The sequence below is a fragment of the Trematomus bernacchii genome, unplaced genomic scaffold (assembly GCF_902827165.1).
Source record: "Trematomus bernacchii unplaced genomic scaffold, fTreBer1.1, whole genome shotgun sequence".
In the NCBI taxonomy this organism is placed as follows: Eukaryota; Metazoa; Chordata; class Actinopteri; order Perciformes; family Nototheniidae; genus Trematomus; species Trematomus bernacchii.
Window position 1 is genome coordinate 4151382 of NW_022987899.1, and position 23745 is coordinate 4175126.

Here is a 23745-nt window from a genome sequence, read left to right on the forward strand (position 1 = left end):
AAGCTTGGGGTAGAAATACAAAAACTACAATTTCTTAAAATTTTTATTTAAAATTTGAATGGCATGATATCCAAAACATGGTTTTTGAGGAATAGCTGGAATATGAGATGATAAAATAATGTAATTACAAAGATACTTCAAGAAAACCACCTCACCGGGTCAAAAAATACCCACTTATGCATCTAAGGGTTAATAACAAGTATTTATACATTGATTGCAACAGGAAACCAAAAGATGTTTAACACTGAATTCTTGATTAACTCTTGATTTAGTATTTTAGAAATCGTGATACCATCTTAACGGTGTTGATACCTATGTCATTAACGCGTCTCCTCTCCTGTTTCAGAGCTGGGAGAGATCAGGAATGTGACGACCAATCAGCCGTCTCTGGAGCTGGACGGCTTGGAGAAGTACACCAACTACAGCATCCAGGTGTTAGCCTTCACCAACGCCGGAGACGGAGTCCGCAGCGAACAGATCTACGTCCGCACCAAAGAGGATGGTAAGAGCACAGTGGTGCAGTGTTCATTTCGTCAACGAAAACTATGACGAAAAATGTTCGTCCACAACCTTTTTTACATGACTAACACGAGACGATGACGAGCTAAAAATAGATTCTTGATAATAAAAACTATGACGAAATGTATATTTTGTTTTCGTTGACGAGACGGGACTAAGGTGTTAATGGTGGACTATCGGACATTCAAAATGCAGGATATTTTCCCCAAATTGTCCGTCTTGTCTGTCGAAACGCATCCCTGTCATTGGTTGAATTAGTTGGGATTCTGGGAATCTGCACACGTCACTCACATTACACAAGTAAAGTGTGAAATGAGTGAAATATTGCTTTACGAATTTCAACACTTGATACTGTCACCTTGATTCCAATTTCAGATACCTGGATTTGCCTAACTGAATTATTTTAAGAGAGAAAACATTTTGAATAAAAGTTTACTAAAATGTAATGATCTTCCATCGACTAAAACGTTTTGAGTTGTCCTGCATTCAAAATGTTAATCAAGGAAAAGACGAAAGGTTTTAGCATCAAAGTATAATTGAAGTATCAAAACTAGTAAGTACTCATCATGCAGATTGGACATTTTTGGAATTGTTTGTTATTAATTGGTGTCTTCCTCTCAGTTCCCGGTCCTCCAGCGGGGGTGAAGGCCGCGGCCGCCAGCGGCTCCGTGGTGTTCGTCTCCTGGCTGCCTCCGCTCAAACTCAACGGCATCATCAGGAAATACATCGTCTTCTGCTCCAACCTGCATCCTATGGTAAGAGCAGTTTTATACCCAGAGATTACCAGGGATTCGTTTAAAATTCTGGTTTTAAAAGCCAGTCTAAGGATCTGTGCCTACATGGCATTCCTCTGGACTTCCCTGCTGCCTCACACTGAACCATTATTCTCTCCCCCCCCCCGTCTTTTTTACAGGTGATGAGTGAGTTTGAGGCGTCTCCAGATGCATATTTCTACAGGATCCCCAATCTGGCTCGAAACAGACAGTACAGTATCTGGGTGGTGGCGGTGACGGCTGCTGGTCATGGCAACAACAGTGACAAGATCACCGTGGAGCCTCTGGCCAAAGGTACTCCACCTTTAACACAACAATAACCTTTGATATTGTTGCCGTATATCGAGTTTTGACCACTTAATGTACGTTTCACGTCAATGGAATAATGTTTGTCACATGAGGCTGGCTTCCTGTTGCAATTCGTGGCGCTAGGACTATGACTCAATATCGCTATGTAGATTTCCTCAGGGTTATCAAGCATGAGAAATTAGGGGCGGATTGGACTATGCACGGTGGAGTTTCTTGTACATTATTGAAAAGATTTTGACAAACACTGGCGTAAAATGGCCGTCATGGACATTGTTCCATCTAATCTGCATGAATGCTGGAGTCACGTAGTATTTAAACTACAGTCTTCATAATCGACAACTTGATCTACATAGTGATCCAAGCATACAAAACAAATAAGCAAAACATTTAAAAATAAAAACAAGAAATGGGTTGTTTTCTGTTTAAAGAGAAAGGAAATACAGCTGGAGATTACAAGACATATTTAAACAAAGGATGACCACGTCTGGAAAAATATATTGTGCAGGAGTATCATTCTGGAGGGGAGAACCGATCCGATGAAATCCCCCGGGGTCTAGACACTGGTGGTGGTGAATGGATAGTTGGGGTCAGTCTGAAGGGGAGGGGCTTAGCTTGACCCTGGATTCAGAGGGACGGGAGGTGAAAAAGGGGGTGGAGGAGGGTTGCGTCGAGTCACCTGGAATGACAGCTGTCGGAGGGGGGAGAGCAGATTTAAAAGGGTTATGATAGGCTTGTGAGAATAGAGCGAAGTGATTGGTTAAGCTGGGGAGTGACGCCCCCCATCACTTATTGAGAGGAGAGAGAGTAGTGACATAGAAATAGTAAATGGATTAGTAAAGACGGTCTTCCTAGTTGAACTTGCGCTGAGCTTCATGTCTGGTTTGAGCCATTTCCTTGTGGTTGCTTTTCTTGCTGCTAAACTCTCCAAATATGTGTCTAGTTTAGTTTGTGGGTATTACATGTAGAACAGTTAGCAGTAACCTACTCAAAAAGGTGATGCTAATATCTCTTTTAATATGTATTGTCATTGACGTATAAATACATAATTCAAAACCTGTCTTGGTATCAAGGTCCCCAAAGTCATGTGTGTGTTTCTGTGTGTGTTTTAGCTCCAGCCAGGATTCTGACCTTCAACGGGACAGTGACCACTCCCTGGATGAAGGACATTGTTTTACCATGCAAGGCTGTTGGAGACCCTCCTCCCACTATCAAGTGGATCAAGGGGAAGTAAGTAATCATGGCCCGTTTCTCATCTATGATCTACGCATCCTCATCACTGCCAAACATTTATAGAATACAACTTGTTGAGCTGGGTAAAACATAATTAAACATGAAATGAACAGAAATGCATACAGGTTAAGAGGAGATTGTATATTTCTGCTCTGGAAAAGTTATGTTGGTCAATCTTTATTTTCTTTTAAAGCTGCATAACTATTGAACTCAATCCCAGCAACAATAAGAGAACAAGCCAGATTCAGTTGATCTATTTCACTGTAGAGCTCTCTGTCTGTCTGTACTGCTTTAACCTGTGGCTGTCTGTCTTGATTTGTAATATGTACTTTTTGTTTAATCGTTATTAACTTGTTATTTTAAATATAGTTTTTTTTTTAACTGACTGTACAAAATGTGTCCAGGGACAGCAGATGAAAATAGCCTCTCTCACATGTAAAGCCCCTGTCACACTGTCCCGAAATTGACACCCGACGGACACACGATAAAGGAAATGTTCAAATTCGGCTCTGATCGTAAAACAACATCGGGCCATTCGTGAGGGCATCTTAAGACATCGTATGACCGCCGGTGGAGTTTCTCAGGCTCCGGCAGCAACTTCGTGAGCGGTGGCAAAATCTTTGGCATGCCAAAAAATTGCCGAAGGACCTTGCGAAGGTTCATTTTCGTGTTGAATTTGTGTGTCCATTTTGCTCTTCGTTAGGCACTCGTGAGGGCATCTTGTCAAATCGTGTCATCTTCGTCTTTACTTCGTGTGATCATCGGTGCCATCGGGCGTTTTTTGTCTCACGAAGACAATATGAAGGAAACAAGAAGCTGCTCGATTGTCTTAGGAAGGCAACACGACTACGTGAAGACCTCGCAATGCCGTCGTGTAGCCACCGTATTATAGTACGATGACATCGAGATTGCATTTATTTCACAACAAAATCATGTAAACATATTATGTAAATAACCTAATTTGTGTTCTGTGAAACTGAAAGGGATATTACATTGTTTTTGTTACTTTCGTTGCAGTTGTATGTCTTAAATGTAATTTAGGTTAACTTCCTGTTTTATTTAGATGCTTTTATTTTGAAGGTGAGTTTACGCTGTTGACAGGAAGTTGTTGTTGCTATGGAAACAACATGACAGAGATAAGTAATATCTTCTAATCTACATATAGAAAGTAAAGAATAAAGTGTATGTTTAAATGTTAGCACCCCCCGAAGAGGCACAAGCTCTTACGTTGAGTCTGGATACATTCTAAATCATCAGTAAAGTCTACGACCATATTTTCGTGTGTGGGTGCCATCGTGTGGCCTTCTGTAGGCATCGTACTTGCTTCGGCTGTTGCTTGGCTGTTGACCAAGTTCGGGCCATCTTCGTGCGAAATTCACAATTCCATATTTGTGTGTCCATCTGGTGTCAATTTCGGGACAGTGTGACAGGGGCTTAAAGAGATGCAGCTACTTCCTGTTCCTTTTTAATTCTTGTAAAAGCATGATGGAGATTTTTTAAACTTTATTTAACAACATTTTCCACAACAACATCCAAAAAAAGCACATCCCATCCCACTACAGGGCTTTCAGAAAACAAAAAAGTCTAGTAGTTACAGGTGCATACAAAAGACAGGATTCAACGTATTAAAACTGACATTAAAATATACAGTGAATAAAAAAACTAGTTTAATATCAAACTGAGGGTGTTATCAACAAATACAATTTAAAAAAAAAGACCTTTGGTATCCAAGTAATAATCCCTGTCTCTGTCTCCAGCACTAACGGCACTCCCACACTCGTCCTTGTGGATGGTCGCCGTAGTGTCCATGGCAACGGCAGCTTCATCATCCGCACGGTGAAAGCAGAGGATTCTGGGAACTACAGCTGCGTTGCCAGCAACAACTGGGGGTCCGACGAGATCACACTCAACCTGCAGGTCCAAGGCAAGTAGAGCGCACATCCAGGAGACATTAATAACCTGTTTTACTGTATTCAATTCTATCTGTTGGCCCCAAAGACTTCAGAGCACAAAGGTTTTTCTGCCCCCAAAACATTAATTTAGCTACCAAAAGTAAAAATAAAACACAGTGAACAAACACCCTGAACAAATGTCACTGAGTGTTTCCAAACTGTACTCACCATATTGTTTGTTATGGATAGAAAAGCAGAAAAATTAGGCGGTTTAAATCTAAATTTTAACCAGAAAGTTATCTTTGTTTTTCCTCAGTGCCTCCTGACCAGCCACGCCTCACTGTTACCAAGACAACCACCACATCAATCACGTTGTCATGGATACCTGGAGACAACGGAGGAAGCTCCATCAGAGGTGAGAGACACACAGAGATAGTTTGGTAGAGTTAGTCTGTTTCATAATTGTAAATGTTATGTCAGTATATTTGAAATGAATAGGTTAGCAACGTTAGCTAGCTAGCTTACAGCAGATCTTCCATAACATCAAAATGAATCGTGTGATCCGTTGTTAAAGGGGACCTATCATGCAAAATGCACTTTTTGATGTCTTTTATACATAAATATGTGTCCCCGGTGTGTCGGGGAACTCACGCAGCATCAGAAAATAAAACCCTCTCTCTTTTCCTCCGTACCCAAATCTCTAAAAACGGGGCTACAACAGAGCTGATCCAGATTTGCGTCCGATATGACGTAATATCGGAAATGTAGGCTGGCTTTACACCCACGGCCCTATGAGAAACGTTGCTATCAGAAACAATGCTTGACTGTTTTGGACGTAATATGGTCGGTGCATGTTTACATTAGCATCGCTAACACTCAGAGCTAACCTGGAGAGCATGTGTGTGAAGAAGCAGGAAATAATAAGGAACTCACCTTGTGGTATAACCGGCAAGAGAGAAAGCCTTTGAGCTCCATACTGTTTCAGAAATAATCCATGATAATCCATGATATGGCGTTTCATCACGGCAGTATTTAGTTTAGACAGTAGCTGCCGGGTCCCGCGTGAGCTCAGCCCCCTCCTTTTTTTAACAGGAAGTGAAATAGACTGATATGAGGCATGGCTAGAATGGGTGATCTGTTTGGTATTTTGAGCAAAACACTTCATAGACATGTTTTTTATATATTTTTATATATCTGAGACCTATGCTATTGCCTAAAAATAGCATGATAGGTGCACTTTAAAATAAGCTGTTAAAACATTTTAAGTAGGTTTCTAACAACGGTGACAGTTTATATGTAAACAATTCAATAATCCCCGAACGTCAACAAGCTCTCCGGTCCCAGCTGTGTGCGTCACTTTTTAGTGTCCCCTGGTTTGCGTTCTGATCTAAGCTCCTTGCTTTTATATTTGCATTGTTTCTGAAACTGCAGCACGTTTCTCCTAATTGAAAATGTTTGGGCCCTTGTGGTTTGCACGTGTCGGCCACTGTACATATAAGTGTATATTGCATTGACAAACTATTAAATAAAAATTCCCTCAATTGTTCAGTAATGAAACAGAATAATATTATCATGTAATACAATGATACTTTAAAAAGAGCCATCCTGCATACCGAGTCCTTTTCTCCTTTAAGTACATTTCGATGGTAATACTTCTGTACTTGGAGGACTTTCACTTGCATGTAGTATTCTGAGGACATTCTACTTTTACTTAAAGTGGACCTATCATGCTATATTTAAATGATATATTGTAGGGCCATAAAATAAGGTATATTTATACGTTTCTGTTTTCAAAATACCAAAAGTACAAAAGTGCATTTTGCATGATAGGTCCCCTTTAAGGAAACTCACTGTCATCCATCATTGCAGTTAACAATTTAATCACAACCTAATGTGATGTACAAGTACACAAACGTGCTTCTACGACATGCATTATCCTTTATATCAAAATAATCACCTCCCTTCAGATCCCAGTGCCCCCCCCCCTCCTTTCCTCTGGTCTAACATCCTGTTTCTCATTACGTGGTGGTTGGAGCAGAATACTCAAGTGCTAAAAGGTAGATTAAAAAGCAGCAGGGAAGATTAGGTCTGTTTAAGGGTGAGATTAAAGCGCTCCATCTTAAAGAAAGCGCAATCACACTGAGACTATTTGTGGTGATTTATCACATCTGCTGGTGTGTTAGAGCTGCAGTCACTGTAAAAGCTCTTCATGAAGCCTTTTGTGTGATATTTGTTTTGCTTCCCTGCTCACAGCGTCATCCATCAACAAAATAAATACACCTACGCCTACACAACGTCTATTTATAGCCGGGCTTGTAGGGAAGGCGATGCTGGTCCAAAACTTTAGTCGTAAAACTAAGTAAGGGATAATGTGCTTGGTCAATAATGAAAAAAATAAAACGCCAAGAGGGTGATCAGTGTTTCACCTCTACATATTAAATAACTAACGACTTGACTCACAATATTGATTTAAAAGTGATCGTGTTGCTTCTGAAAAAATAGTCCGTTCTGTCTAATAGTCTGTCTTCTTCTGTTGTTCCCTTTAGTGTTTACTTCCTGTCTGTCTTCTTCTTGTGATTTCTCTGACGTCTTTCCTTCTCTTGTTCTATCTGTCTTTGCTTTACTGGGGACAGTTCAGCCAACATGAATACAAAGTTTCTCCACAAATATCAAAATAGATATTCAAAAAGTATTCCACTGTGTTTTCTGATGGAGGAAAAGGAATGTTTGTCAGACATAGTTCGTGCAAGTCATATTTTTTGCCAAGTTCCAGAAAGCCATTAACAAACTGAATACTATAACATCTTCTACAATAAAAATGATACATGATCAGTATGTTTTAGAGACATGAAACACACTGATATATTAAGGCAATAATACATGTTCCTTGGTGACTCCCACAGGATCTAAGAATAGCAAAGTTATCTCTCCATTTTACAGCCAACACTTTTATATCCTGCTGAATTACAGTTTCACAGTGGCTACAGATTTGTATGATTGTTCTTAGTCTCATTTTAGTCTAAACTAAATGTCTCACATTGAAAAATTATTTTAAAAAGGTGTTCAAAATGATACATGCATTCATAAAGAAGTATCTGCAGAGGCAATAATAGACTTGTGCAATTATTTACATTTGTTTATATAAGAAGGGACAATGCATATTAATAAACATGAGCCTTGAGTCCATCTTGTAAATGTGCCAGATTGAACTACAGTATAAAGGTTATTTTGAACTGCAGGTTGATGGCATTTAAGAAGCCCAATGGTGCTTTTGGGGGTTTGCCCTTTCCTGTAGTGTGTTATAAAAGTGTTTGTATTTGTATTTAGCATTATATAGCCCCCTTTAAAAGATAACATCCTACTTTCATTCAATTCTTTGAGGTAAACAAATACAAAATCTAATGGAAACCACACCAAACAAATCAAACACATAAGCACAATTGATGCTAAATTGCAGCACAATTAAAAGCACATTTAAACAAACCCCTAAGCACACACCAGACATAAAAGCATAAAAATTAACAGGCACAGACAAGTAGAAAAATAATGATACAACCCGTACTACACCTACGTACATGCCAAGACATCATTTTTATTTATAAGTATGCTTTCCTGTCTAATGAGTTGACATTCAAATCTTCTGTCCCAGGCTACATCCTGCAGTACTCAGAGGACAACAGCGAGCAGTGGGGCAGTTTTCCCATCAGCCCCAGCGAGCGCTCGTACCGCCTGGAGAACCTGAAGTGCGGCACCTGGTATAAATTCACCCTGACGGCCCAGAATGCAGTGGGGCCGGGGCACATCAGTGAGATCATTGAAGCAAAGACCCATGGGAAAGGTAGGGAGCTGAATTTGTCTCAATGCAGAGCTGTGATCACATCTACCATTCATTCATGGCAGTCATGCAAACATATATTGCAATTTTCTCAAATTACAGATACAATTCGGTGAGGGAATATTTTTTTTTCTCAGGCACAGAAATGTATTGACAGTTTTTATTGATCCTAAAAACTCATAACTCAAACACTTTTAAAACCCAATAAATAGTGGCACATTTCAGGAGGGAAAATATTCTTTTCCTCTGCGACACACATTCCTTCTTGCTACTATTCATTTATTTGTGACTCTCTTTATGGCCACAAACAGCTTTTATTTTGGTCCACTGAGACATTTTGCCGAAGTTTGATCTTAAACTGTGAAATGATGATCATCTTCTACAAGTTTTACAAGTGGCTTGTTCCTCTTGTCGGTGGTGGAACGTTCCAAATCCACTTAATCCAGGAGTTTAGTAGAAATGTGGAGTTTTCACAGCTACAAGGAAATGGTCCTGGAAAGACAGACATCAGTGTGACCCATAGAGGGTGACACTTGTTAGCAACCGTCGTTTTTAAATCCACCAGTGGGGTATTTACTGACGTATTTTATGTCGTAGAACAAAACGTTAAAATGTCTTCAGCTTGTGTTAACCACATACCTTATTTCAGGGTAAACAAAAACACATTCAAAAAGCCATAGAGTGCCACAGTGACGCGTCCTAAAACCCGGAAGTAAGTTGCGCATGGGTTCCTTCGACAAAAAAGCAATGCAATTTCTCCATAGGATTTTGGAAAATACCTCGAAATAAGGTCTCTGGTTGACACACATTTAAGAGACGGATCACGTTTTGTTCAGTCGGATAATCTCCACATGTCTACCCTACTTTTATAATTTTCGAATCATAAATTACATTACATGCCACTTGTTAGACGCTTTTATCCAAAGCGACTTACATACTCAATACTGTGGACAATCCCCACAGGACCAATTTGGGGTGAAGTGTCTTGCCCAGGGACACAACAACATGCTGACTGCAGTGGGGTTTGAACCTGTGACCCTCTGATCCCAACACCAAGGCTCTATCCACTGCGCCACACGCCTCCACGTGTCTATTCGATAGATGTATGAACGATCGATTTATGATCCTATGGAGAAATTGCATTGCTTTTTTGTCGAAGGAACCCATGCGCAGCTTACTTCCGGGTTTTAGGACGCGTCACTGTGGCACTCTATTGACTTCAAGACCAAGGAACAGGAAGTGGTAAATACTTTCAGGGTTTCATGACTCATTACTGCACCCATCTAACAGAGCACTTCTATATAAAATAAAAGCTCACTACAACACTGTCTCTATCTCCTCCTCAGAGCCGCAGTTTGCCAAAGATCATGAACTCTTCACCAGCATTAACTCCACCCGGGCCCGGCTCAATCTGGTGGGCTGGAACAACGGCGGCTGTCCGATCACCTCCTTCATCCTGGAGTACCGCGCCGTGGACCTGGCCACCTGGACCACGGCGCAGCGCACCTCGCTCACCAAGAGCTACGTCCTGTACGACCTGCAGGAGGCCACCTGGTACGAGCTGCAGATGAAGGTCACCAACAGCGCCGGCTCAGCGGAAAAGAGGATCACCTTCGCTACTCTCAACGCTGATGGAAGTGAGTTTGGATTAAACAGATTGTCACAGAGCTGCACTGATTACCAGGATCACTGCATCAGAGTGGAGGAGAACTTTAAGTAGCAACTCAGGGGGGTAAAACTCAGGGTCATTTGTCTAGTTAGTTAACTCATAACGATAATGATATAATCTATTTATAATCGTAAATGTAGGGTTAGGGTTACATTTTGTTCAAAGAAAAAAAAAATATATGTTTTATAATTTTGTTTTTGGGAGAAGGGGTGGGATTAAATTGAGTCTAAACTTCTTCCCACCCCTTTTCAGATGTGTAATTAGGTAGATAATTTGTTTATATATAATTTGTAAGTCAATAATATTTTTTTTATCAATTTGATACTGCTTAAGTTTGTACAGTATCAGAATTCTCATGTTTAATTTCATTATTATTATAATTTTTTGTTTTATCATTGTTTTATACGTTCGAAATAAATCACATCAAATCAAAAATCCTAAAATAACAGGAATTATATGATACAAGAAAAAAGTGTAAAAAACAAGGAAAAGAGTCTCTTAGGCGCCGTTTACACGAGGAGAAAACTGCTTGTATCTGCATAGTTTCGCGTGCGTATAGCCCTATTATTTACACGAGGCCGATAGAAACTGACCCCACAAACAATAACGGGTCCCAAGGTGGATAGATTTGCAAACGAAACGCTCTGGGGGGTCAACCGAGTCCGTGTAATCACCTCGATACGAATATTTCCTGAAAAAATAGCGATAGCCCCGCCTCTCCTGCTCACTGCTGTAGCAACTATCAAAAATAGCTGTGTTAATTAAACGCACAAGGGGTTCTTGAATGAAATAATATTATAAAAGGCAAACCAGAATTGTTAACGCCCAATATACTCCTTAAACAAAATAAACAGAGTCAGATTTCATGCATTGATCCATTATATTGACAAAGGAGGATCTCACCCGGTGTTTGTAGAGAATATCTCTCTTTCTGAGCGCGTCCTCTCCACGGAGACGTGCTTCTTGGGGGATGCAATATCCACAGATTCGGTTTCTTTCAGTTTCTTTCAGTTTCAGTTTCAGTTTCAGGGCTTAAACAGAAGGGTAGCCATGGCAACATTGCAGCGGGGCTGCTCGGTTGCTCTTCTTCGCGGCTTTTGGTGTATTTTGGCGGAAGTTACAGCGCCACTTACAGTCCCAGCATATGTACTACAGCGTTTCCAGCGGCCTCGTTTGAACAGACACGTTAAATGAAACAAATGCATGTGAACGGAAGACTTTTTTGAATACGCATACTGTGCATAAACGTAAACGGTCCCGTGTGAGCGGGGCCTTAATTTGCGCATTAATTTGCACTCTTATTTCTCATTAGCTTTGTTATGACTCTAACAGCACCATGTATGCAACTGTTCAACATGAAGTGCCACTCTCTGCCTTCAGTGTGGGCTTTGAAATGATTTGTTGTTAGGAGAGTTTTGTCAGCCTTTGAGCAGATTGACAGGTATTGTGCCGATAAGCTGAGTAAGAAAACAGGGACAGTCTTCAGATTCTCCACGGCCAGTGTGCGGCTTTATGTGTCTGCAGATTGTGTCAGACACACACAAAGGGAGTGTCTAAGCTGTAAGGAGAGGAGGTTATGAAGGCTCTGTGGTACACTCCACACTATTCTTTCATTTCCTTTGAAGGGTTTTGCTGTGACGAGTAAGCTGTGTGTGTGTGTGTGTGTGTGTGTGTGTGTGTGTGTGTGTGTGTGTGTGTGTGTGTGTGTGTGTGTGTGTGTGTGTGTGTGTGTGTGTGTGTGTGTGTGTGTGTGTGTGTGTGTGTGTGTGTGTGTGTGTGTGTGTGTGTGTGTGTGTGTGTGTGTGTGTGTTCATAGCTTATCCCAGCAGACTATAAGCAGTCTCTAAACCTGGTGCCCATGCTTTGATTAGCCACAGTCTTTTCTATAATATCTTAGGATAAAGAAAACATTGCAAAGTGAAATTGCAGAGGGGAAAGCATTCTTCTGTACTGCTACTGAAGTAACATTTGGAATCCAGGACTTTTGCATATAATAGATAAACCATAGTTATGTAACGTTTGTATATATTTAATGGTCTTCATGACTAAAGTACCTAAAGTCAAAGTACGTGTTATGCCTAAACGCACATATCAATATCATATATACCAGGGGTGTCAAACTCAATTTCATCGCAGGCCACATTCGCATGAAGGTTGCACTCAAAGGGCCGGTTGTAACTTTATAAATATATAATATATATATAAAATAATGTATTATATTACATTATTGCCTCTGAATTGGATTATTATTGGATAGGATAATAACTTAGTAATTAACTACGTCTGAAAGCAGAAGTCCAGGGCAAATAAGTCTCTTCAGTGCGCATGTCACAAAACGAGATGCATTGTGGGACATGTAGTTTATGGGCAACCTGCTTCTGTAAAGTGGCATGTAACCGTATATTAAACGTATTGGGCCTTGAGTTTGAGACCCCTGATATATACAGTATATATATATGAAATGACTCGATTATGACATCACAGCTGGTAAAGGTGGAGCAAATGCTATTCACTTTATAAACTGCTGCTGGATATCTGAACTTATAATAATATGTTTATTGTTGATTTATAAATTGAGCTAATAATCTGAATCTGTAAAAAACTGTCAGATTAATGTAGTGGAGTAAAATGTACAATATTGTCTGCTAAAATGCAGTGGAGTAGAAGTTTAGAGTAGCATACAATAGACATAGAAAGTAAAAAAACAAGCACTTCAAAATTGAACTTCAGTACAGTACTTAAAAACATGTGTTTATCCTTCTGTACTGTATGGAGTGTATTTGCCCTTCTTACCATTAACACAGTGTGTGCTGCAGCCCTGTTTAAAATGAATGCATACTGTAGATGCCTACTAACACTTCAGTTAGTGGCAAATCAAATAACTGAAATACTTGTATGTTTACTGCAGCCACAACTGCTTCTTTAATTGTGTACATCAACTAGAATAAATACAGCCTGAGGGATTTCCTCCTTCTGTACATTAAAATCATGCGTGTGGAAAATCAATATTCAAATGTCATTGCATTAAGGATGTTTCTCCCTATAAATATGTTTGACTTACAGTTGTTTTAACAGTGTTTATGTTGATGCATGCATAATAGTATTTGGTGTTGCATAGAATAAGCAAAGCAGTAGATCTGAACAAATGTTGCACATAAAAAAAATACTATGTCACTCCATATCTTCCAAGTAGACAAAAAGAAGAATAAACTCCAGATGATGAAGATGCTGTTGGAGTCTCCTCATGAATGTCTGATTATATATTTATTACCCAGGTACCATCCCCCCCCCTGCTGAAAACAGGAGACCCCATCTCAGACAACATGTCGGGTAGCGGCGGTCTTAAGATGGTGGTCACCATCACGTCTGTCCTGGTGGTGGTCGTGCTCGTCTTCATCATGCTCATGGTGCTGAAGAGGAGGCGGAGGGAGCAGAGGCTCAAGAGGCTCAGAGGTGGGTCCAAGATCAAAGTACATATTATATTGTATGAGAAAACTGAAAAATTCCACTTTAAGTAACAAAAAGAAAACAGGTGCTGCATCACAGCCAGAATAATAATATATATTTTTTTAATGTTTTTTTTAGTTATATCTTTCATTAGTTTTACCAAAATAACTTGATTTAATTGTATTTAAAATAACATTTCCAAAGAAATAAATCCTTCGAATCTGCCTATTCAGTTTCTGTTTGAATGTGAAGGGTTAAATGAAAGAAGCTCGTCTCTGCGAGGTGAAGATAGGAGCTGATTGGTGGTCCTGCTGTAAATTCACAGAGGGCCAGCTATAGTAACTCAATGAGAGAGTAATGTCAAGTGACAGTACAATTGACCAATCATATCTTCCCTCTAAATGGGTGGGTTTTATTATCGCGGACTTTATGACAAGTTCCGCCCGCTGTGAAACTTTTCTTGTTTCCATAGCAACAACAACTTCCTGTCAACAGCGTAAACTCGCCTTCAAAATAAAAGCATGCCAAATTACACTTAAGACATACAACTGCAACGAAAGTAACAAACACAATGCAATATCATTTTCAATTTCAAAGAACACAAATTGGGTTTACAGGTGTTGTTTTGTGTGGTAGAGGGTCGCTGTCATTGATGCGTTTTGCACCCCGGTCCGTTGTTTTGATATTCCGCTGAAGTATACGCTGTGATGTAATAACTCTTTTTTTTCGAGGGAAGGGGTGTGGGTCAGAGCGCCTAGGTATAAAAGTCACGGCTCGCCACTGGTCAAACCAAAATGGAGGCTAAACTTTTCTTCAGTATTCAAGAGACTTCAGCAGTTTTGTGTTCAGGTCAAACTCCGCCCTGTTCATTTTCTCTTCAACATGCCTTCGTTGCCTTTTTCTAAGCTGAATTGTGATTGTACATTATTTCCACCGCTGTAGCTTATCAGCAAAGACAGTACTAGTATGGTATTCACTAACTCTTTGCTGACTTCACAGATGCCAAGAGCCTGGCAGAAATGCTGATGAGGTACGTATGCTTAATTTTAATGTGTGCCCGCTATTTTTCTTTAAGGGGTTGAACATAAATCACAATGTAGCCCGGAGTTACAGTACCTATCAGTAAATATCTAATATCCAGCACTCAGGGTACGCTCTTGCCTTCTCACAGCTACTTATCAACTTAAATGGAATTGAATTAGCATTTCTGCGACACAATGCAGAATAACACAGCTGAAAAGTAATGAAATGTTCTCATTAATCTCCTCAGCAAGAACACTCGCACTCCAGACACGGTGAACAAGCAGCAGCAGACGTTACGGATGCACATCGACATCCCCCGAGCCCAGCTGCTCATCGAGGAGCGGGACACCATGGAGACAATCGGTAAGAGCCTGACAAATAATGTGCATCGGGTACCATATTATTAATGCTTATGATTCAATTAGATTACACTTTATTGTTATTGCACATAGTATAGTACAAGCACGACAAAACCAGAAAGTTCAAAGAGTAACTAATGTTACAGTAGATACTTTATTTTCCATGAATCAGTCTTTAAACACTGCCAGAGCCCATACCATGTTCCCTTTAGTGTTTACTTCCTGTCTGTCTTCTCCTGCTGTTCCCTTAAACTTTTACTTCCTGTTTGTCATCTTCTGTAGATTTCTCTGACATCCAGCCAAAGTTTCCTGCTCCCCACAAATATAAAAATAAATGTATAAAAGGTATTTCACAGTGTTTTCTGATACATAAAAACAAATATATTTTTCAGCAAACGATCAAATTAGTTGAGGTCTTTCTGCAGATTGATATGACTGCACATTGATCAGAGCATCCTCCTTAGCAACGGTCTGCTAGTGAAAAATAGCAGACCACAGAATGTTCGTAAATTGACCATACAGAATTATTATATGAGTTGTAATGCATATTGAATACAGTGAAGTATGTGAGTAGGATAGTGCTGAGTTAGAAAGTTCACGGTTAGGTTATGGTGTTGACGTTTTGTGTTTTCTGCTTTACTTCCTGTTGTTCCTTCTCCTAACCTCTTCTCTGTGTGTCTCAGATGACAGGTCCACTGTGCTGTTGACAGACAATGACTTCGGGGACACGAACAAGCAGAAGTCGTCCACGGTGACGCACACGGTCCACTATCAGTCTCTGTCCCAGGCCACCGGGCCGCTGGTGGACGTGTCCGACGCCAGGCCCGGAACCAGTGAGTCCCACCACCGTCAGTGCCCAACATTTATTACTTTACTACTAACACCAATACCACTGTTGTGCTACTAACATAATGTTGGAAATGTTTGTGGTCTTTTTGTTTGATTAAGAAAAGTTTCTCAGCACCCATGGCATTTTATTGCACATTAATCTGAACTACATGAGAGATAGAGAGTTTTTCTAACAAGTCTTAACTTAGTGTATCAAGAGAGATTTCTGGAGACACAGCAGCCGCTCTGCAGAAACGCCTCTGGGCTTCTGCTGCTCGAGCTGCACTGAAGCAGAACAGATGAAGAGTAGCAACCTCTCTGCCTCTTCTTGACACGTCCTCACCTGAATGCCCTGCTCCACCTGGCCAGCTGGACCTGAGAGCACACATTCACATACACACACACACACACACACACACACACACACACACACACACACACACACACACACACACACACACACACATACACACACGCAACACACACACACACACACACACACACACACACACACACACACACACACACACACACACACACCACACACACACACACACACACACACACACACACACACAGATTAGTAGTGCAATGCAATTATTTTGTGCAGACAGTGCAGAAAGTAGATTTCCCCCTACATATTGGCTGAGACAAATACCAGGTTATCTTTTGCTTACTGAATGTTAAACATTACTTTTAAAGTAAAGTTGCAAACCCCTTCAACAATCAGCCAAAAAGGAGCCTTTTTTATTGACATGCCAAGCTTTTTAGGTCTGTTTTTTAACAGCCACCACCAACCGTAAGCAAACATATCAGGTCATCAGTACGTTGGCTGACAGGTGCAAACGTCCCATAACACTTACATTTGGAGAAGAATGTTGCAGATGTAAATATAAAAACACAAATGTGCCAAAACACATGCAAATGAAAAAAACATCTTCACCAACGTGACGAAACATCCGCAGCGTTGACTAAAAGCGCTGCAAGAAACGGAAACCAGAGGACACTAAAAAAGTGATGCATATAGCCGGGACCGGTGCGCTTGGCGACGTTCAGGGTTAGCTAACCTAATATCGTAAGGAATAATGTGATCAAATTGTTAAAATAATCCGATAAAACTTACATTTTAGGTAAGTTTCCAACAACAGTGACAGTTGGCCAACTTGGCCAGAGCGTCAACAAGCCACCAGTCCCAGCTTTGAAGTGTCCCCTGTTTTCCGTTATGTTTTGAGCTGCTTGCAACGCTATGTATTTGCAGCGTTTTTGTATTTAAAAAATGTCCTTTTTCCAATACGATGCCATCCTTCTGAGACACACACACACACACACACACACACACACACACACACACACACACACACACACACACACACACACACACACACACACACACACACACACACACACACACACACACACATGGCTCAGTATTATACAAACACATATACAATGCACAGAACAATATCACACACACATGCATTACAACACAATATAGTGATTGTTTTTTATAGCCTGGCCAGTGGGGTATGAACCCAGTGTGCTGACTGCTGATGGCCAGACGCCTCCATCACTTCCTCCCTCCACCATGCTGATAGGATTACTGAGTGACCTCCTACAGTTACCAGCACCATTCTTCTCTGCACAGATCCAGCCCCAGGCTTTTCTAAAGGGTCTGGATCTATTTGGCCCGTCGCTGCACAGAGCAGCCGCCTGTCTGGGTCAGGCTGAATATGATACTATTTATATGTCTATACGGAGACAGTGAGATCTTAAGATGGACGGTAATGTCACCGCAGGGAGCTGAGGGATGGTCCTGTTCAGTGAAGGGATGAACTGTAAATCTGTACCACAGCACAGCAGCTACACTCTCTCAGTAAACACTGATGTATGAACAGAATAAGGATTTACTGTTTCATTCAAGCACTAAAACAAATGTATTCACAGATCAGAAGCTGGAGTCCCTGATTAAACGAGTAGTTCAAATGATTTATTTAAAATCGCAAAACGGACTACTACAATATTGAAATTACAAGGAGCGAAATATTTCTTTAAGGAATAATTTCTCAAACAATTATTGCACTGTACAGTCCTCTTTCTGTCTGTACCGCTTTAACCGGTTGCTATCTTCTTGCTATGAAATATTTATGTTTTTTAGTTATTAGCATTTCCTGTATTGTGATGTTGCATTTTTTTACTGATTGTATAAACTTGTTATTATAAATAGAATTTGTTTTTAAGGTGACGACTTTACAACATCTGTCCAGGGACAATAGATGAACAATAGCTATTTTCTAACTCTGGCACAATAACAGAAATGTCTATTAATCTGCACTGTCCCTGTCAAATAATCAGATAAAATAAAAAAATACCTTTCAGAATTAAGTATTTTGGTGTTGCAGAGGTTACCCATCCTACAATCGTTTGGTTGAGATACAGGAAAGTCTGGTTAGTGGCCAGTTGGTCAAAGTTTATTACAGATCTTTGCTAAATAAATTCACACCATGATCTTTTAATAAATTCTGAATTCAACTAAAAATAATAATTAATGCAAACATTTTACATTCCCCCAGTAATGTGAATCATATCCACACTGCATTATCAGTCAAAATAATCCAAATTGACCTTTTTTCCAAATGATAGTCCTATAAAAGTGTAAGTAATTGTCGTACTTCATAATCATAATATTTAAACATGGGGTATCTGTCATTATCTCTGTCACTAATGATGCTCTCTGTTCCCTCCTCTCCAGACCCCACTGCCAGACGCACTGCCAAAGCCGGTCCTGCCGCGACGCGGAGCCGATACGCCAGCCAGTGGACGCTGAACCGGCCGCACCCCACCAGCTCCTCCCACACACTGACCACCGACTGGAGGCTGCCGACGCCCCGAGCCACCGGGTCTGTGGACAAGGAGAGCGACAGCTACAGCGTCAGCCCCTCACAGGACACAGGTAATCAGGTCACATTTCTAACCATTGAGGATTGGTAGCAGGATTACACAAAAAAACTAAAAAGAGCACCCAGAGGATTGTTGACATCCACCTGGATCCATCTTTACCTTCTTCTTATATATTGACACATAATGATTTTTTTCTAGCATTTGGACTATCTATGTTGTAAATGTATTGTCTTTTTAATTTACACACAACATGTATCGTCCATCCTGGGAGAGGGATCCCTGCTATGTTGCTCTACCCAAAGTTTCTTTAATTTCTTCCCATTAACTTTGGGGTTTTGTTGGAAGTTTTTCCTTGTCAGATGTGTGTCGTATTCATATTCTGTACAAACTATAAATCCCCCTGAGACAAATATCAAATTTGGGCTGTATAAATAAACTTTGATTGATTGATTGAGCATATAGTGTTGGTTGTAAAAGGATCAGATTAGATGTTTTCTTTGTAAGCTGTACTGTCCCGTGTGTGTTCCTCAGATCGTGCGAGGAGCAGCATGGTTTCCACAGAGAGCGCGTCCTCCACCTACGAGGAGCTTGCCAGAGCCTACGAGCACGCCAAGATGGAGGAGCAGCTCCGCCACGCCAAGTTCACCATCACCGAGTGCTTCATCTCCGACACTTCCTCCGAGCAGATGACAGCAGGGACCAACGACTACACCGACAGCGTGGCCTCCAGCACGCCGTCCGAGTCCGGCATCTGCCGCTTCACCGCCTCGCCGCCCAAACCTCAGGACGTCAGTCGGGTCATGACCATGGCCGTGCCCAAGGCCCACAGACCTGGTGAGGAGGTTTACCTAAATTATAATAATAATAATAATAATAATCTTTGTTTGTATAGCACCATTCATACAATAAGTGCAGTTCAAGGTGCTTCACATAGACATTTCCAGTTAACTACAAAATGGCATTGTAGCTTACAAGGGAGTTCATAATATAGCTTGGACCTTGCCCATTAAGGGCCTTATATGTCAGGAGGAGAACCTTAAAATCAATCTTAAAGTAAACAGGAAGCCAATGCTGAGCGGCTAGGACTGGAGTAATGTGTTCTCACCTCTTAGTTCTAGAGCTGCAGAGTTTTGGATGAAAAACTTTATTTAAAGAGCACTTTTCATACTCAAAGGTAGTGCTAGTTCTTTACCCTGTTTACACAAACCCATCAATTAAACCTTAAGAAACAACATTATTGATGGGAAACTTCTACTTTAATTCAACCTTAATCATCTTTCAAACCTGGGCTCTTATTACATTACATTACATGTCACTTGTTAGACGCTTTTTATCCAAAGCGACTTACATACATTCAGTACTGTGGACAATCCCTACAGGAGCAATTTGAGGTGAAGTGTCTTGCCCAATTCACAAGACTTATTATAAGGGTTTCACCTTTTTTTAAAGCCTCCTTTGGCTGTCACTCGGTAAGGCAAATAAAGCTTATTTATATAGCACATTTCATCACAATGCTATCCAAAGTGCAACAGGAACACATTATACAATGACAGCAAGCAAACAATTAAACATCCACTCGCCCCCAAGAATGCCTTTCACTGCAAGAAGAAACTTGCTGGTAAATGATGTTACTTTCAAACAACTTAAAGGCTTTGTCTCCAAAGTCTCTCACACACATCTGCAGTGTGTCCTCGTCCTCCTCTTAGGCGGTGTTCTTACCTTACGTGACCCTCTGCTCCTCGGGGCAGCGCTGCAGATCAATTACGAGTTCTGGCAGAGCTGCAGACCACACACTGGAGCTCAGACGTCCAAACAGACACACACGTGAACACAGCTCATCCATCAACCTGTCTGCTGTCATGTTTTAGTGTCTAGGGCTACTAGGGTTGTTGGACCAGAAAAATAGGTCCGTGTGTTTGTGTGTAACAGGATTACGTATTAAGGATACAAAAATCCCATACAGGTTACTGATTTCTTTTACAGGTAACTAGTATTACGGATTACATTTTTAAACCTTGGTGTTAAGCTAACACCTTGCCGGTCTCTCTGTTAGAGCAGATGAGGCCATCAGATCTTCTCCTTAAGTTTCAGGCCTCATTATGGTTGTGCACAGAGCAGCAGACACTTGTCACCAGTTCACACAGGAGAGAGGGCAACTGAAGGCTATCTGTCAATCTTATCTGCAGCTATTGTCACTCAGTACAAAAAAACACTTAACCGCCACAGTGGAGTTCAGTGTAATAACACACTGTTAGGCTGGGGTGGTGTTGCTGAGTGCTAGACTCTGGTATCAGTTACTTTTGGGGGGGAAATGTTATAGGCAGAAGAATCAAGCTGTGCTTCTACAGTTTCCTGCTTGCTTGTCGAGTAGAAATGTGTCGCACTCTTATTCACCTTATGTAGCCTCGCACCTTTTCCCAATCCCTTCTTCAATCGAATAAGTGTCAGTTTTTCCGGTTTAGCATTAGCAGCATTGTAAACAACATGGTCAGATTCCCTACTGAAGCTCATGTCAACAGTTTTATAATAACTCTCACTGCCAGTAGGGTAGACAAGGTCCACAGTGTTGACATTTATTCAAATTAGTTGACCTAGAGACCGAATTCAGTTAACCTGTGACCATGCTTTTTAGCTATGAAACTAGCAAATGTTAGCTATCTAGCTAACTAGCGAATGTTAGCTATCTAACTAACAAGCTGGCTAGCAAACATAAGCTATCTATCAAACTAACTAGCTAACGTAAGGTTTCTAATAAACAAGCTACCTAGATAACATTCTCTATATATCTATCTAGTTAGCTTGCTTTCATTAGCTACCTATCTAAAAAGCTAGTTAGTGATTTTAGCTATTTCTATTAGGGGTGGGCGATACCACAAAATCTGGATTCGATCCGATGCCAAGTATTTCAGGGCCAGTATCGCCGATACCGATACCGATACCGATACTTTTTCAAATGAAAAGCTTCTTATGTACTTTCATATAGGGGAGAGCTGCATGACATGATTTTTGAGCTGAATGCATCATAAATAGACTAAATCTGAATTCATTTTCATGATTAAAGACAGGACAGTTTTCATAGACAAATAAACGTTTTACTTTTGCAAATGTAAAGTGCAAACATGAACAATAACAATACAAAGTGGCCACAGTAGCGAACTGCCTTCTTGCACACATCAAAGTTCACTAAGTTTTCATTGACAGTTGTGAAATAGCTCCACACAACGCTCCTCTTTCTCTCAGCCATCATGCGTGTGTGTGTGTCGCACTCGCGAGTCGCTGGCTGCTGCTGTCCTGCCCTGCTGTCCTGCCCTGCTGTCCTGCCCTGCTGGCTGCTGTCTGTCAGCTTGATAATCGGCGTTCAGGCAGGGAGCGCGCTGCGCGAGCCTCGAGGAGAGGAGGACAGCAGTGGAGAGAGAAGAAAAGAGTGCACATACTTGTGTTCGTCTGCACATAGTTTTTGATGAAATTGACGAGTAGAGAAGAGGGGGAAAAAAGTATAAAAGTATCGATCCTATAGGCTCTAGTATCGATATTTTGAAACGTAACGTAATATTGGAAGTATCGATATTTTGGGATCGATCCGCCCACCCCTAATTTCTATTAATTATATCTAGCTATCTATGGCCAAATTGGTGTCTCTCAAAACTTAAATTAGAAATAGTATATAAACTTGAAGTGCAGACCTGTGTCTAGCTTCCTGACAGTGAAAGTATTTATCAAAAACATTGTTGATGTGTTTTTTTAAGCCGACCAGCTGCTCGCACACAGCCAGCAGTTTGAGCTTTCTTAGCTCTGTGAAATGTGTTTCAGCTGACTCCACAGACTCCACAGTCAATGAAGTGTAAAATTATGGGAATGTGGTTTTCTAAGAGGCCTGCAGCAACTCTGATAATGTTTAAGTACCCAGTTACAATAAGGGACTGCTGGATTTACAAGTTCTCATTTAATCACAGGATCTCAAAGGGCTTAAAACACAATAAGCCTTTGTACTATAAGTAGCTGCTTTTACCAATATTCATCGTCATTGTACGAATTTGCATATGAAAAGGTTGGCGGTTAATTTCTTGTGAACTATTTCCTCCATTTTAACTCTGAATGAAACAAATAAATACATCAAAACACAACTAGTACGCCATTATTACACCTTATTTCAAAATCATGGATTATATATCCACACCATATTTCCTAATAAGGACCTGGCCAATTATTCATTAAATTAAATAAATTCAAATTTTTGTGCATCAACAAAAGAAACAGCTTATTCAGCCAGCATTCATTTGATTATTTTTAACAGACATATTACAATTGGTATTAAAATATATCTGAAAACTAAATAAAATAAAATAATAAAAGGGAAAAACTGCGGTTATCAACTTTTTGATACTTTTCATATTACATAATCATACATTTAAAAAAGATTACAGTGAAATGGATAAAAGGAAAAAAGCACAACATACAGTTCACACACAATACACACAAATAATGTGCCTTAAAATATAAAAGTGGCTAAGTGTCATAATAAAAATGCTAACTAGATTGTTCTTCCACTGGCTTGTAGTCCATTAAACTACAGAGCACAGCATATATATCTGTAACACAGTGTATGGAAGTTTGAGTCGCTGGAGGTTCATGACCCGGCTTCAACCCCCGTCTCTGTCTCAGTTACACCTGACGACCTCGCCTCCATCAGAGAGGTCACCGGCAGCTTCTCGATTATCGCCGTCCCTCTCATCTCGTTTCATGTGACCAGCCTCACCTGACAAACCTGCTATGAGAGTAACAGTTTATTTATTAATTCCTCTCCGGCTCTTAATAGAAACAAATCTATTGGATCCCATTACAGCTTGTGTGTCAGCTCTTAAACTTGTGCTGGTTATTACAGAGCTATAGTTCGCTTGTCAGATAAATCCAAACATCAGGAGAATGTTTGAATACTAATGAAGCACACAGTATAGAAATATGA

The 23745-nt window shown here is 40.5% G+C and overlaps 1 protein-coding gene across 3 annotated transcripts in view; it reads left to right on the plus strand.

Moving 5' to 3' along the window:
* The window catches only part of dscamb (Down syndrome cell adhesion molecule b), a 148033-nt gene that overhangs the window by 119472 nt on the left and 4816 nt on the right, over positions 1–23745 (plus strand). For 2 of the 3 annotated variants that reach the window (XR_004554649.1, XR_004554650.1), the window contains exons 19-29: positions 347–502; positions 1141–1274; positions 1433–1586; positions 2711–2828; positions 4589–4755; positions 5040–5138; positions 8373–8561; positions 9905–10195; positions 13503–13680; positions 14674–14704; positions 14945–15060. Coding sequence is in view for 1 of the 3 variants with exons in the window: in XM_034114646.1 (XP_033970537.1) it covers positions 347–502; positions 1141–1274; positions 1433–1586; positions 2711–2828; positions 4589–4755; positions 5040–5138; positions 8373–8561; positions 9905–10202; positions 13511–13680; positions 14674–14704; positions 14945–15060; positions 15740–15889; positions 18634–18834; positions 19314–19616 (2286 nt within the window). In the remaining 2 variants the exon portion in view is untranslated. Of the gene's footprint in view, positions 1–346; positions 503–1140; positions 1275–1432; positions 1587–2710; positions 2829–4588; positions 4756–5039; positions 5139–8372; positions 8562–9904; positions 10203–13502; positions 13681–14673; positions 14705–14944; positions 15061–15739; positions 15890–18633; positions 18835–19313; positions 19617–23745 lie in introns of those variants that run through there. The other variant, XM_034114646.1, reaches the window with a different exon arrangement.